The 13399-nt window shown below is 51.7% G+C and overlaps 1 protein-coding gene across 5 annotated transcripts in view; it reads left to right on the top strand.

Annotated features, from left to right (window-relative positions):
• Positions 1-13168, top strand: part of NDEL1 (nudE neurodevelopment protein 1 like 1) — a 28328-nt gene extending 15160 nt beyond the window's left edge. For 3 of the 5 annotated variants that reach the window (XM_055723301.1, XM_055723291.1, XM_027813326.2), the window contains exons 6-9: positions 498-671; positions 1485-1576; positions 3930-4081; positions 12357-13168. In XM_055723301.1, coding sequence (XP_055579276.1) covers positions 498-671; positions 1485-1576; positions 3930-4081; positions 12357-12444 — 506 coding nt within the window. In that variant the 3' untranslated portion in view covers positions 12445-13168. Of the gene's footprint in view, positions 1-497; positions 672-1484; positions 1577-3929; positions 4082-7190; positions 7226-12356 lie in introns of all 5 variants that reach the window. The other 2 variants (XM_055723313.1, XM_055723293.1) reach the window with 2 other exon arrangements.
• Positions 13169-13399: the final 231 nt, after the last annotated feature.

Genomic DNA, 13399 nt, shown 5'->3' with positions numbered 1-13399 from the left:
AGAAACTGGGTTCAACCCTTTGACTGTCTCTGGCTAGTGTGGAGTCCTGTGGTATATTAACTGGAAGAATAATGTGGGGAACTGGAAACAAGAATAGGTTATTCTTCCCTTTTTCCAGCCTCTGGGCAGGAGCCGAGTGTAGTTCGGCAGGCATTTGTGGCCAGCTGCAGTTTTTGTAGCACGCTTTCCATGGGACTCACGGTACAGGTGGGCAAAAATACCGAGGCTAAATCACCAGCTGTGCTCACTGGGACCACACAGTGCTGTGGTCCAGCGAGGGCTCTGTCTGCTGCCTCTCTGCTCCCAGCTGTCATGGGAAATGATGGTGCTGGGCTGTGACTGCTCTGAGGTGGGGGAAAGCAAGCAGCAGGCAATTAATACAGGGTTGTCACAAAGTGTCTCCTCCTCCCTCCCTCCCAAATGAATAAGAGAGAGTGTGTGTTTGAGAAATCGGTCGCTAATATGGGGGGTTTGTTTGTTTTTCCCTTGACCCTTAGACTTACGGCAAGAGCTGGCAGTACGGGAAAGACAACAAGAAGTCACCCGAAAGTCAGCACCCAGTTCTCCGACTCTAGACTGTGAAAAGATGGATTCAGCTGTCCAGGCATCTCTCTCCTTGCCAGCTACGCCTGTTGGAAAAGGATCAGAAAATAGTTTTCCTTCCCCAAAAGGTATAAGTCATAGAAACTGTGTCTAGTTGTTCGGCAGTATGTTCAGCTTGTTAGCTAACAGTTTCAGACCAAGTGCTTGTTGGTGAGTTTGAAGTAAATGCAGGTGGATCCCACAGGTGTGTTGCATAAGGTGTGTTTAAATCCTGGGGCAGCATCAGGTGCATTCAAGGAGTATAATGAGTAAGTAGCACAGGAGAGAAGGGCAGTGAAGCTTAGATAAGATTTTTGAGGGGGAAGGGGTTGTACTCAGCACTAGGTGCCTGCAGCAGAGCACTGAAGATACCTGGGGTTGCAGGGAAGTGGAGTAGCTGGTATTTCTTCTTAAGTGTGGGGTAGCAGTGGTGAGTAAATGGTAGTCAGTAATTCTAATGGTCTGGGGTCTCTGTTACCGCACATAGTTTTCAGGGGTCATCTCTTCTCTGTGAGACATCAGGATGTTAGTCTAGTCCCCTTCCCCATCTGGAAGGCTCTGGACAATCACAAGGATTAATACATTATTTTTTCAAATTAGAAAGGGTAGATTCCAGAGGAAGCTCTGGCTGGATTAGATGAATTGCAGGCAATAGCCTTGCAGATGGGAGAGTGCATGAACTCTGCATGTAGGTCTAATGGGAAAGAGGGCAGTGGACAGGAATTAAGCTTTTTCATTTTCCGTGGCTAATGGTCATGTAGTCTGTGTGTTATTGTGGGATAATTGTATAAAGAGTCTGCAGCAGGATTTTAGATTTACCTTTTTATGTAGAAGTTGATTTATTTACATTTAAAAGAAAAATTGACTGTAGGGCGTATAATAAAGCGTGTCTGTATTTGCAGCTATACCAAATGGATTTGGTACCAGCCCCCTTACTCCTTCAGCTAGAATATCTGCACTCAACATTGTGGGAGATCTATTACGGAAAGTGGGGGTGAGTGCTCTGAACTGAAGCTCTGTGCTGCTAGTTCTTACTAGCTCTGTGCTGCTGTCGTTGTGCTTTCGTCCTTGCGCACAATTAGAGCAAGGCCTTAGCCCATGCTGAATACGTGCTGTACTTCCCAAATCACCCGTGTTCACTGTTTAGTATGTGATAATCTGTTTTGTGTTTTTTAATTATCTTGATTTGTAAAGTGTGTTACTAAGGTTCTGATGCAGATTTTTGGTGTCAAAATTCATATTTGGAGTAGAAGTTTCTCAAGCACTTTGGTATATGGAGTTAGACAGCAACAGCTACTTTTCCTTACTTTAAACTGGGCCTTGCAGCTTCCTCTGTAATGAGGCTAAGATGCAGAGCCTCAGACTCTGGGTGCCTGCTGCACATGAGCAAGGAGCCGAGATCACGCTGCCAGTGTCTCCTCATGTGCCTGGGGAGATCTGCAACAGATGCTGAAAATGGGAAATAAATAATGTCTAGAAACCTTTGATAAGAAAGTGAGAAAATAAATCAGGAGAAAGCCCAGTGTTCCCATATGTAGTTGATGGGGAAGTGAAATGCGTGAGCTGTTAAAGGGATTACTGCTGTAAGCAGGGAAGAAGTGGTTTAAACATCTGTTACAGTGTTGGTTAGGATGCCAGGCTTTCCAGTTGAACGAAGACATGACTCCTGAGTTAGGAGAAGCTCGTTGACATGCCTCGGTGGTTCGTGTTTTGAGTGGAAGCATGGTTAGCCTTGGTGTCTAGCCTCCGGTGCTGGCTTTCCTCCGTCTCTTGTGGCTAACACTGAGAACAGCAATAGATGCAGTAGAGACAGTTGTTTTAGCAAAGTTTGAAATTGAAAATTACCTCGTTGCTTGCATTTGGAGCCAGTGAGCTCGTAGTTGGTTTGAAAGGGCGGCAGGATGACTCTGGGTTATGGAGTGACGTGTTTAAAATGGGATCATTGTGAGTAAGAGTCTGCAGGGGATTTAGGGAGCTTAATCACAATCCTGTGTGATTACTCTGCAAGGACAGGAAATGCCAAATAAGCATGCTGCCTTCCCAGCCTGCTCTTAGACACACACTCTGCCACTGATACAAAATTCCAGCTTGTGCATTTGTTTAGTAACAATTATAGGATGTTCAGGATTTCTTTGGGTTTGGCTGTTCATAGGATGCCTCATCCCAAGCCTTAGACTCCTTTCCTCTGCAGGAAATTTCCCCTCTGCTTTCTTGCTCGCAGCTGAGACGGGAGTCGCTTGGCACAGATCATGCTGGCTGTTTCCAGCTGATAGGTGCTTTGAGACCAAGAGATTGGTAATTATCTCTATCTCCCCATATAGTTGCTAGTAAGCTTACATGGATTTCTAGAAGACCGTGTAGTGTTCACTTATGTGGGGTAGCGTGTCGGTGCCTTATTAATGGAATATTTTTCTATGTGGAACAGGACCAAACCACGTGTTTGGGGAGATGAGCTTTTGTCTCCAGTGCATGCATTTGCACGTGTCTGAATGCCTCCTTGCACAGGGTGGATGTACCAAAGAGTTAAGAGGACTTTCTGCTAGACCAGATGGACATTCGAGTTAAGCCTCAGTTTGTGACAGGCAGCAGAAAGGGCAGGTGATGTTCTGAAGAGGGAAATCAGGCTTTTGTTCTCCTGCCTGCAAGGAGTCAGTGGGTGATCCGGAGACTGTCACCTTGTATAGGGGGAAAAAGATCTCACCAGGCTTGGTTGGAAGTAGTAGAGATGAGGTGCAGGCCACAGAGACAGGCTTAGCTGCTGCCTTAGATTCCTCCTTCTGATGCTGTGGCTGTAGCGCTGTTTGTTCTGAAGTGTATCAGTGGGGCTTAGGAAACTGTTTTGGTTTTTTTGTAGGCCAAGATTAAGAAAGAAATGCTAGAAGGCATTGTCCTGAGGAAAAAATTCAACTTCCCAAATATGCGGTTCCTCCCAAAACCTGAGGATTCTGCTTTAGGCTCTGTCTTAGTCTTCCAATTAGCTTATGCCAGTCTTACTGCAGCTGCTGAAGCAAGAAGTTTTGGTAACTTCTGCTAGGAGTTGGCTTCCTTATTTTAAGTAATTAACTGAAAGTGGATATGTTCAAAAATCTGAACCCTAATGGAACTGAGTCATGCCTAGCAGTCTGCGTCAGCATCTTGTTGTGTGTGTTCCCTTTGGGGTTGGGTAATAGAGAAAATTATAGCTTTGTTCCCTTTTAGTTCAGTTTTTGCCAAAGGTGATCACACTGGGGTCCTGATCGTGGTGATCTTGGGGTCATGACAAAGCATGAACTCAAGCAGCAAAATACTTTCTCTTAATGGTATTAATGTTTTGACAATGCTTTTTTTTCCCCTCCCCACTTTCACAGGCCTTAGAATCCAAATTAGCTGCTTGCAGAAATTTTGCAAAGGACCAGGCATCACGGAAATCCTATATTTCAGGGAACGTTAACAGCAGCATGATGAACAGCAATGGCACAAAGTACCCTCATCCGGGGCATACTTCTTTCTTCGACAAAGGGTAAGTAAGGATATATTTTTCCCCAAAAGGGGCGTGCATTTCAGCATGTACTTTGAGCAGAAGTTTTTCTTGGCTTGTCTTTAGCCTATGACAGCTTTTGTCCTATAGGAAAAATAATTTGCGGAGCCAAAGTCTCGAGGGGATGGGGAAGGTGACAGTACTGATTTCTGTAAAGCAAAGAGAAAAGCCAATGTGACTGTCTCCTAGCTGGTAGGATGTCAGTGCCTGTTCTGAAGTAAGTAGTGGTGGAGTTGCTATAGTTACTGGTGTGCTCATGGGGAAGTACATTAACTGCAAATCTGGAGATTCCCTTGGTGAGAACAGCTGAGTGTAGGCAGCAAACGTTCGCTGGGAGGCTGGTGCCCTCTTTGCTCTACTTCCCCCTCTATCAGGGGGAAATTAAACGTCATTAACAGCGTAATTCTGGTGATTGAGGGGGCAACTGCCTCTCTGGCTGTGCTGTGTGTCATCCATGAAGCCAGAAACTGCTTTCACAGGAAAAACTAGCCCACGTGTCTCCTGTGACTTGCCTGTGGTCAGAGCTTCCTCTGGGGTACTGGGAAGTGCTTGAGCAGGAGGGTTCTCCCACAGCTCCTCATAGCGCAGGGCCTCGTGCTTGTGTGAGGAGCCTGAGAAGCGAGGCAAAAACCACAGCGCTCCTCCAGTGTTAGCACTGCGGTATTGTGAGCTGTGCTTGGTGTCACTGGGCAAAACCCCCTCCGTGCTCCCTGCATGGTAGTAGCCTTCCATGCTAAACCTCAAGCCAGTGCAATTTGATGCCAATATTCAGCACATCCTCAATCCAGAATTTATTTTAGAGAATTAAATGAGCTGTTACCGACCTGAAGAGTGCCATATACAGAGCAGACAAGCTGAGCTTCCTACAATCACCCTCGTTTGAGCTAAATTGTGTTGCTATGTGGGTAGCAGGGCAAGTTGCATCTTAGAAACTGGCATTCAGAGTTTTTAGAGCCACTGCTGTTTGCTGCTTTTGGAAAGGAAGAGTTCAGAGACTATCAAAGTCAATGTCACGTGCAAATCAGACTTCTGGGTTGTTCTGTGCTGCAGGGCTGGCTGGGGTCTGTGCACCACTGCAGCAGTGCTCATGCTTGCAGTGCACAGGCTACGTTTCAGGTGCAAGCTGTCAGGGTAGTTGGTAGGGAGAGATTATATCATGTTCTCAGGAGGCAGCATGGCTATATTGAGTTGTAGTGTGAGGAACAAGCTGATTGCTGTGTGGGGGTCAATTCAAATTATCCAGATTGTCATCACGCCTATTATCTGGGCTGGCTGCCTGGAGTTAGGAGCAGGTTGTAGCTGAAAAAGGCTTGGAAACCCAGACTCCTGAAGGATAACTTCTACAGCAGAGTTGGAGGATGTTAGTGGGCTAGAAAAGGGGGTGGAAATCACTGATGTGCTTATCTGCAAGTTGTTAGAGATCCCTCCACAGCCCTGCTGTCCTGTCCTTCTCCTCTGCACCCCCATACGCTGTTCACAGCGGGGCTGGTGGCCCATCCCTCTCCCCTTGCAACAGCTCCCGCTCTGCGTTACTGCCCCTGTCAGGGTCTGTGCATGCTGGAGGTGTCTGTGACGTGTGCACGTCTCCACGGCTGCTGTGTAAAACCTGTGTAATTGTGTCTGCACGTGTAAGCTAAACTGAGCTGTAACCTAAATGAGGTCAGCCCCATCATGCCCGCACGCTGCCAGCAGTGGCCGAGCTCCCAGCCGCACCGGTTGCTGGCAGACATCAGATCCAGAGTGCATTGTGGTGGCTGGGCATGGGGGGCTGAGTCAAGGCATGCCCTGTCTTCTCCCTTCTCCTCCTCTCTCTCCAGCCCCCGTACTCTCCTCTCTGCCCCTAGTTGTTGCTGGAGCCTGAAACAGCCACGTGTGATCGTGGATCCAATCTAATCTGCAGCCACTGCCCAAAGAACAGCTGGTTGTGTTGTGGTGGGATTAGGACAGAGGTAACTTGGCCACATGGTTACAGTTCCATTTACTTCCCTTCCTCTACCATTTTGTTGGTTAAAATGTTTGATGAGTCTCTGTCTCCCATCAAACACCTGCTCTTTGCTTGCTGAGTGGAGCTGAGCAGGCAGCTGCAGGCAGTGACAGGCAGCAGCTGGCACAGGGGAGTGTTGCTGTAGGGGAGGCCTGGAGGACGGCGGGGCTTGCACTGAGGCTTTGCTGGGAAATCAGAACAGTTAGGACTTACGTAATTTTTAAAAACTCCAAAGAGTCTGGTGTAAGATTAATTTCCTGCAGACTTGTTCCTTCAGGAACATGCTGTTTCTGTTCAGAAGCCAGGACAGGGCAAAACAGCACCTTGAGGATGTTCTCAGATAGATACTTGTGTTTTTCTGTTTTAATTGTTCTTAATTGGTTAATAACTTTGATCCAGTTGGGGAACAAAATGGCTCTGACCTTGATGGGCTCGGCGGAGGCCTGGCACTTGAACATCAGAGCTGAGGCAGCATGTGAGCCAACATGGGGTGTTTGTTCCTTGTTCACTGCTTGCCTGCTCCCCTTCCTGTGTTCTTGAATGTAAAAAAAAAAAAAAAAAAAAAAATAATGTTCGGTTATTTTTGTGAGTCTGTTGGGTTTTGTTTTATTAAACAAGCCAATTTTTTTTTGGTGAGAAGTGTGTCTGCTTGCACACTTCAAGCAGTCCTGTGAAGCATGTAGGTATATTTACATGGAGGACACTGTTATCCACAAGCCTGACTGTAATACATCAAGCTGTGAGATCAGGGTCGTCTTTCGGTTGCTTAGTCCACCTTATTAAAAAGTTTCCCAGGAAGAAGAGGGAGCTGTAGATAACTTGGGTGCAGGTGAGTAATCCCGTGTCCTGTAATGTGCTTTGCAATGTTCAGGCTTTTATCTGGGTCGTGCTTTTTCAGTAGTGGAGTGTGATGGGAGTGCTGGTTGTTGCTGAAGTAGGACCCCTTGCCTGCCCGTGCAGAGCAGTCTCATTATGCAGTGGTGGAACAGGAGAGGTCTGGTGAGGTTTTGTGGAACACCTTTGCTTTGCCCCAGTTCTTGCACCCAGGGTTATCCCCAGGAATGTCTTTTATTGTGTGCATAAACTGTTTCAATTTTTCTCCACTAGGCGTGAAAAGGTCATATTCCCCACCTTGGTCATGGGTAAATGAATTCATTTGCAATGATAAGCTGCATGCGTTTTAACTTGGTGCTTGGAGGTGCAGAGTTGGTGGTTATGCTAACTGCATGAGGTAGTAGTTCTCTTAGTATTGCAAACTAATAGCTCATGATCAAAGCCTGAGGCTATAATCTCTGTCTTTCTCCTTACTTTAGATAAACTTCTCTAGTGCTGTAACCTGTTGCAACCTGTAAGATTGTGTGCTGCTTGCTTTCTTGATCCGATTAATATTTCTTCAAAGATACGCATGTTTCTGATTGGATCAGTCACATCAGAGATACAGAATGAAGTACTGCTGCTGTTAACTTAGAAAGTTAGTTTGCCCTTCGGTCGTGTTTTGCCTCCAATGTTTTGTTGGCTGTCGGTTTGCCGATGCTCCGGTTGCCGTGGTTCTGGCTAATGGGAAAGCAAACAAAGGCACAGATGTGCTGGGAGCCAGCCAGAATTGCCGAGCAGGGAGAGTGGACAGCACGGTCTGAAGCGCAGGGAGACAGCAGTGCTCCTGCTCGGTGTCACCACCCCTGCCCGGCGCACCCGGGTGGCACCGTCGTGCCAAGGCTGTGCAGGCAGCGGGGCCACGGGCTCTGTGGGAGGGGATCCGGCCACACAGGGGCTCAGTGCACCACCGGCAGCGATGGCGAAGGGTCCTTGTTTATCTGCCTCTCAGGGCAGTGGGAAGGGCTCCCCACGCTGTCAAAAAGCGCAGGTCCTTTACCAGCCTCATCTGCCGCAGCCTTGTCCCTGTGCTCCTTATTTCTCTGTGCTGGGTGTTCATCTGTCTCCTTGTGCTGTTACTGCTGCTTGCGGTAAGTGGTGTGTTTTAAAGCACTCACCTGCCTGGAAACTCACTCTTCATCTGGTTTTCTTTCGGGGCCAGTCGCCAAGTATGCTTTGACCACATCCATTTACTCCTCAAGCTGGGCTATTCGGCTACAGGAAAATTTTCTGCTGAGTTGTTGTTGGATACGTAAAGTTGGGGGAGTCTTAGCAATAAGGTGCTAAGTACAAAATACAGCTTGAAATACAGTTTAATGAGTAAAAACCTATCTTTAGCAATCAGGGCAGAGAGCGCGGTTGGAAATGGGCAGAAAATCCACGCCAGTGCAGAGACAGGCAATTGGAAACATCCGTCAGAAACCCTGCAGGGAGCATTTCCAGCAGGGATCGGTGCTTTCGGTGCCATTTGAAGCACCAGAGCGTGGTTTCTCAGGAAGCCTGGAGCAAGGGCACAGCACAGGCTCCACAGAGCGCGTTCGGTTGGGTCTGAGGGTCAGTGAAACGAGGCAGAAGCAGGAGGGAAGTGATCTGGCTGGGATTAATCGCTGCAGGCGGGTCCCCAGGCTGCTGGGCAGCTCGGCTCTGTGCAGCAGCCCCGCACACGTGCCAGGCCTGGCCTGGGCAGAGCAGCCAAGGGCAGGAGCGATGCGGTGCTGGCTGAGACCCTGGGGACTGAGCACAAGGACTTGTCTTCCCAGCTCCCTTCCGAGAGGTTAGGCAGGGGTCATCCAGTCCACTTTATTTGTTACTTTTTACCATTGCTGTGTTAAACATATTTTCTTTTCCTTTAACCCTGTTTCTAACTGCAGTAATGCTGATCTTTTTTTCCCTTTTTTTTTTTTTGTGCATTTTCACGTTACCAACAGAAATCCATGACTGGGTAAGACCTCAGTAAGCTCAGCCATAATGCCAGCTTTCAGTTTGCCCCCCAATTGCTGCTACTAGTTGAAGCCTTTTCCTGTGCCCCCCTTACTGCACTGGCTTTCAGCAAACCAAAGCCCCTGCTTTATCTCTGTTTCTGCACCGAGGGCAGGACGCAGTGAACGGTGCAGGTAACTGTCTGCGGGAGCTGATCTGGGGAGAAGCTGCCTCCCTGCTGTATTTTTTTAAATCAGCAAACAATGGGGAAACCTCAAAAGGGTTCTAAATGAGGTTTCTATCTTTCTCCATCTTCAGCAGAAAGCCTTCTCATGTCTCCCTTGTGCATCACAGTGCTGTGAGCACTTCACATGTGCGGGTTAACATTTGTAACACAGTGCTTGTAGCACTTGTCCTCTTGCTGCCCTGGCTCTGTGATAATAGGGCTTGGTCTCCCTTCTTGTTTCAGGCATTGCTGGATTATTTTTGACGCAGGTAGTTTGGGCATAGTCCCGTCATGTCCATGTGGCATCTGTGCTGAGCATCTGATGGTTTCTTAGCTTCTGGCCTCATTTGTGCACCTCTGGGAGATGGAAGAGGGCACCCAAGCTGCTAAACATGACTCTGAGCAGGGGCTGAGGAGGGTTAGAGAGACGTGTTGTTTCGTTTAAAAGGAGAAACTGCCTGCAGAGGCAGGTCCGTTGGATGGTGACAGCTGCAGGGAGGCGTTCTCCCCACAGGCACAGCTTGGGTGCTGGAAACCTGCTTTGGGAGCAGTTGGTGCCCCAGAAACGGCAATATTCGAAGGTTTGTACTGCTTCCTTCGGCCTGTCCCTGGTGTAGCGCCATGTGCTGATGCCACACATTGGGTTTTGATTCAGCAATGTCGTGTCAGGGAGGCTGACGGGCAGCGGTGGGGAGGCGCCTGGTGGTGGGGAGGGCGGCTGGCTTGGTGCAGAGGGGGATAATGCTTCAAGGTTTGAGCTCTGCAGGGATGTGGACCCTTCTGCCTGGCGTGGTGCAGTGCTTTGGGGGATCGCTGGGTTGCAAGGACAGGCTGCGTGGGGAGCGTTGGCGCTTGCTATGGGCCTGAAAGGGGTCAGTTGTCCCCAGCCTGCCTGTCCCACCGTGCCACGCTGGAGGCAGCACAGCCGGGATGGGGACTGGTGCTCGTTCAGCCGAGCTGCAGACCTGGCCAGCCTGCCCAGGGTGCTGGCGTTGGCCGGGCCGCATCCTGCATGCAGCAGGGACTGGGCACCATCCCGTGGTGTCTGTCAGTCGCAAAGAGTGGCTCTCAATTTAGTGCAGGAAACGTGACAAATCCATAAAGCTTGGCTTTAATGCGACTCATCAAACACAAGCACTTCCAGGCTGCTGATGTTGAATGTCACTTTTCTCTAACCCTTCCCAAAGCCAGCAAACTACTCCATTTTAATCCTGTTTGGCGTTGGGGGTTTTGTTGTGTGTGGTTTTTTTGGTGTTTGTTTGGTTTTTTTTTTTTTCCTCTCCCTGTCCTACTTGGCAGAGGCACTTTCTAGCTGATAACTAATTTGCAGACTCATGTCGGGATCAGGTTGGCTTCATGCCCCTTCATCCAAAGGCAAATAGTGAAATACATCTGCCCCTAAGCCTCTTCCAGCAGCTATTTATTGCGTGCAGCCAGGGAGGCACTTGCCTTTTGAAATGTAGTGAAGCAACACTCAAATGGGAGTTGGAAGTTTCCAGCTTAATGGGGCGGAGGTGGGAAAGGCGGTTTCTCCCTGCTCTGGCCCTGCTGCTGGGGTGTGCTTCAGGCTGTGCTGGTGTGGATGTTTAAGAGCAAGAGACAGAAAGGAGACGGCCTGGCTCTAGCGGTGAGCCGTGTCACCATGGGAATCTGTCCTCGCTAGCAAGCGTTGAGATTTTTAGTTCTTCATCTGCTCTTCTGGAAGGGTTTTGTAACTGCCCGGTGCAACGACAGCAGCCTCCTGGGTTTGCTGGCGGGGTTTCCGCATCCCTGATGCGGGAGGTGCGAGGTCAGCAGTGAACGCGAGCCGCACAGGAGCCGTGTGCCACGCGAAAGGGAGCACGGAAAGAGCACTGCTCTGTCTGGGGGTGCTGTCGTGAGCCACCCACGTGTGAGGGGCTGGCACACTGGTCCCTTAGGCAGCGATGGCAGCGAGGGGGACGTGCCTCAGAGCGCATACGCCAGGTCCAGCCGGGGACCCCAGAGCCACCAGCTCGCAGGGTGGCTTTTTCTTCATCTGTAGAGCCCTCACGCCTCTCGTTCTTCCCTTTGCTCGCTGCAGCTTGCTGATCTGAGCAGCAAAGGCTGGCTCGTGCGGTGTCCCTCCTCACACGTGTAGCTCTGCCAGGAGATCCGAATGGCACCTTCTGTGGTGCTGGTGATTCGGGCAGAGCCGGTGAGGTGCTGGCAGGGCCTCTTCTTGGCAGCGGGTGGACATCGGGGCAGGGGCTGGCCTGCCTTGCGGGGGTGGGGGGGTTCTCCCCCCACCTGTGGTGTTACAAACCTGACCGTGAGGGCAGGGTGCTGCTCTGGGGCAACAGTGGGGGTGGACGTGCCGTCCTGAGACGGGGACAGAATTGCTTCTGGCTGTCAGGGCTGTGGTGGTGGTGATCAGCAGATGGTGAGCCTGGGCAGACGCTGTGTGTTGAGCCTAATTACGGAAAATCTGTCAAAGCCGTAACCCAGTAGAGATGGAGAAGCTGGCAGACCCAAGTGCTCCTCTCTCAGCCCACCAGGAAGCCAGGTTCTCCTTGCCTGCCTTACTCCCAGCAGCCTGGCGGAGGGGAGAACCCATGGACCCTGGGGGTGTGGAGGCATCCGGAGCCCCCCCTGCACCCCAGCCGGAGTAGTGTAGTGTAGAGGCGACTCTGCTGTGCTTTAACACGTGCCTGCCTGCCCTCACAGAGCCCGTCGCCGTGCGTGTGCCCATCCCCGTGACGGGGCAGAGCTTGTGTAGCCAGCTGTGACGGGCCTGGGGACGTGGGTGGGGGCGGCCCCAGCCCTGCTGCGCGCCCTGCGTGAGGGTGCTGCTGCCTGTGCCCCTCTGTCCTGCTCCTGGGCAAACGGGCGGCTATTCAGAGGGAAGGGGGCTGGCCACGGGGACCGAGCCTCCAGCGCTGTTGTGCCTGGTGCCTTCAGCTGTGTCCACCCCATCGTGTAGCCCCAGCAGGCCCAGGGTCTGTGCAGGAGCCGCTCGTCCTGCCGGGCTGGTGATGTACCTGCTCCGGGTGATGGGTTGGGCACCCACCTGTGTATCCCTGGCTGCGTGTGAGCACCGGTCCTCGCAGCCAGAGGTGGGAGCCCTGATGCTGTCCTGTGTTGGCTCTGCTCCTGCACCACCGAGCGGCCCTACAGTCAGGGTGATGGGTGCAGTGAGGGAGGCGAGGGGTCTGTCTTCCAGTTGCTGGTGATGGGGAGAGGTGAGCGGTGCCGTCTCCTGGAGCTGCTCATCACTGTCTCTTGTTGCTTCTCAGGGCAGTAAACGGCTTTGATCAAGGTCCTCCTGGACTGGGAGCCTCTCGACCATCCTCAGCGCCTGGCATGCTCCCCCTGAGCGTATGAGCCCGCGGGAGGTCGTGTTCGGACTTGCGGATGCTTTTCTCGGCCCACCAAGAGAAGAACTGCTCCCAGAATTGTTCCCGTTCCCACGCCGCTGGAACACGACCTGCACCGTGCTGCCAGAGGAGACCCTGTGCTCACGGCCCTTCATGTCCTGTTAATGCAGTTTATTTTCTCCTGTTGCTGTAGCAGATGTTCTCTGACTTGGCCCCACACCCTGTGCCGCACAAGCTGAGACACGCAGTGCTCTGTTTCAGGGGATGGCCAGACCTCGGCCAGGCAGTCCTCGGCCCCTCGCTTTATCTTTTCCATAACTTAGGTTTGGCATGACACAAACATTGGCCGCTCCTCTTAAAGGCTCCCCCTCTCCCTGCCCGCTCCAGCATCCTGCTGCTGCCCTCCCAGTAAGGCTCAGACTTCTTGAAGGAGGCCCTGGGTGAGGCTCTGCGATGGCACTTTGGACACTTGCACCTGGGAATCGGGTCCAGGTATGTGACTCGGTTACTGCGGCTGAATGCATTACTGCTGGGCAGGCGCACGGCCGTCGCTGCTGGTGTGTGCCTGACTCCTGCCTTGGGTTGGAGTGGGCAGGGGAGGGCGGGTGGCCCTGGTGGCCCTGCCTGTGTGGGTGGCCCTGGTGGCCCCGGTGATCCTGCCTGTGCGGCAGAGGCAGCCGGGCTGCTGCGGGGCTGCAGCTGAGAGGCAGCCGGGGGTGCTGGGGGGGGCAGTGCACTGGGGGTGCTGGGGGGGGCAGTGCACTGGGGGTGCCCGTCGCAGGCCCTGCACCCACCAGCTGCAACATCAAATGCCTTAGCGCAAGCTGGCGGAGCCGAGCGCTGCTGCAGCGTTCTCCCTTGGTGCTCCCGCACCCACCCGGCCGCGGGGCAGAAGGGTGCCCAGCTGCTGTAGGCGCTGACGGTGCCGCGCGGCTTCCCAGCCCCTTGTACCCCACCTTCAC

Source organism: Falco cherrug, chromosome 1 (genome assembly GCF_023634085.1).
Source record: "Falco cherrug isolate bFalChe1 chromosome 1, bFalChe1.pri, whole genome shotgun sequence".
Classification (NCBI taxonomy): Eukaryota; Metazoa; Chordata; class Aves; order Falconiformes; family Falconidae; genus Falco; species Falco cherrug.
This window is presented reverse-complemented; position numbering and strand designations above follow the sequence as displayed.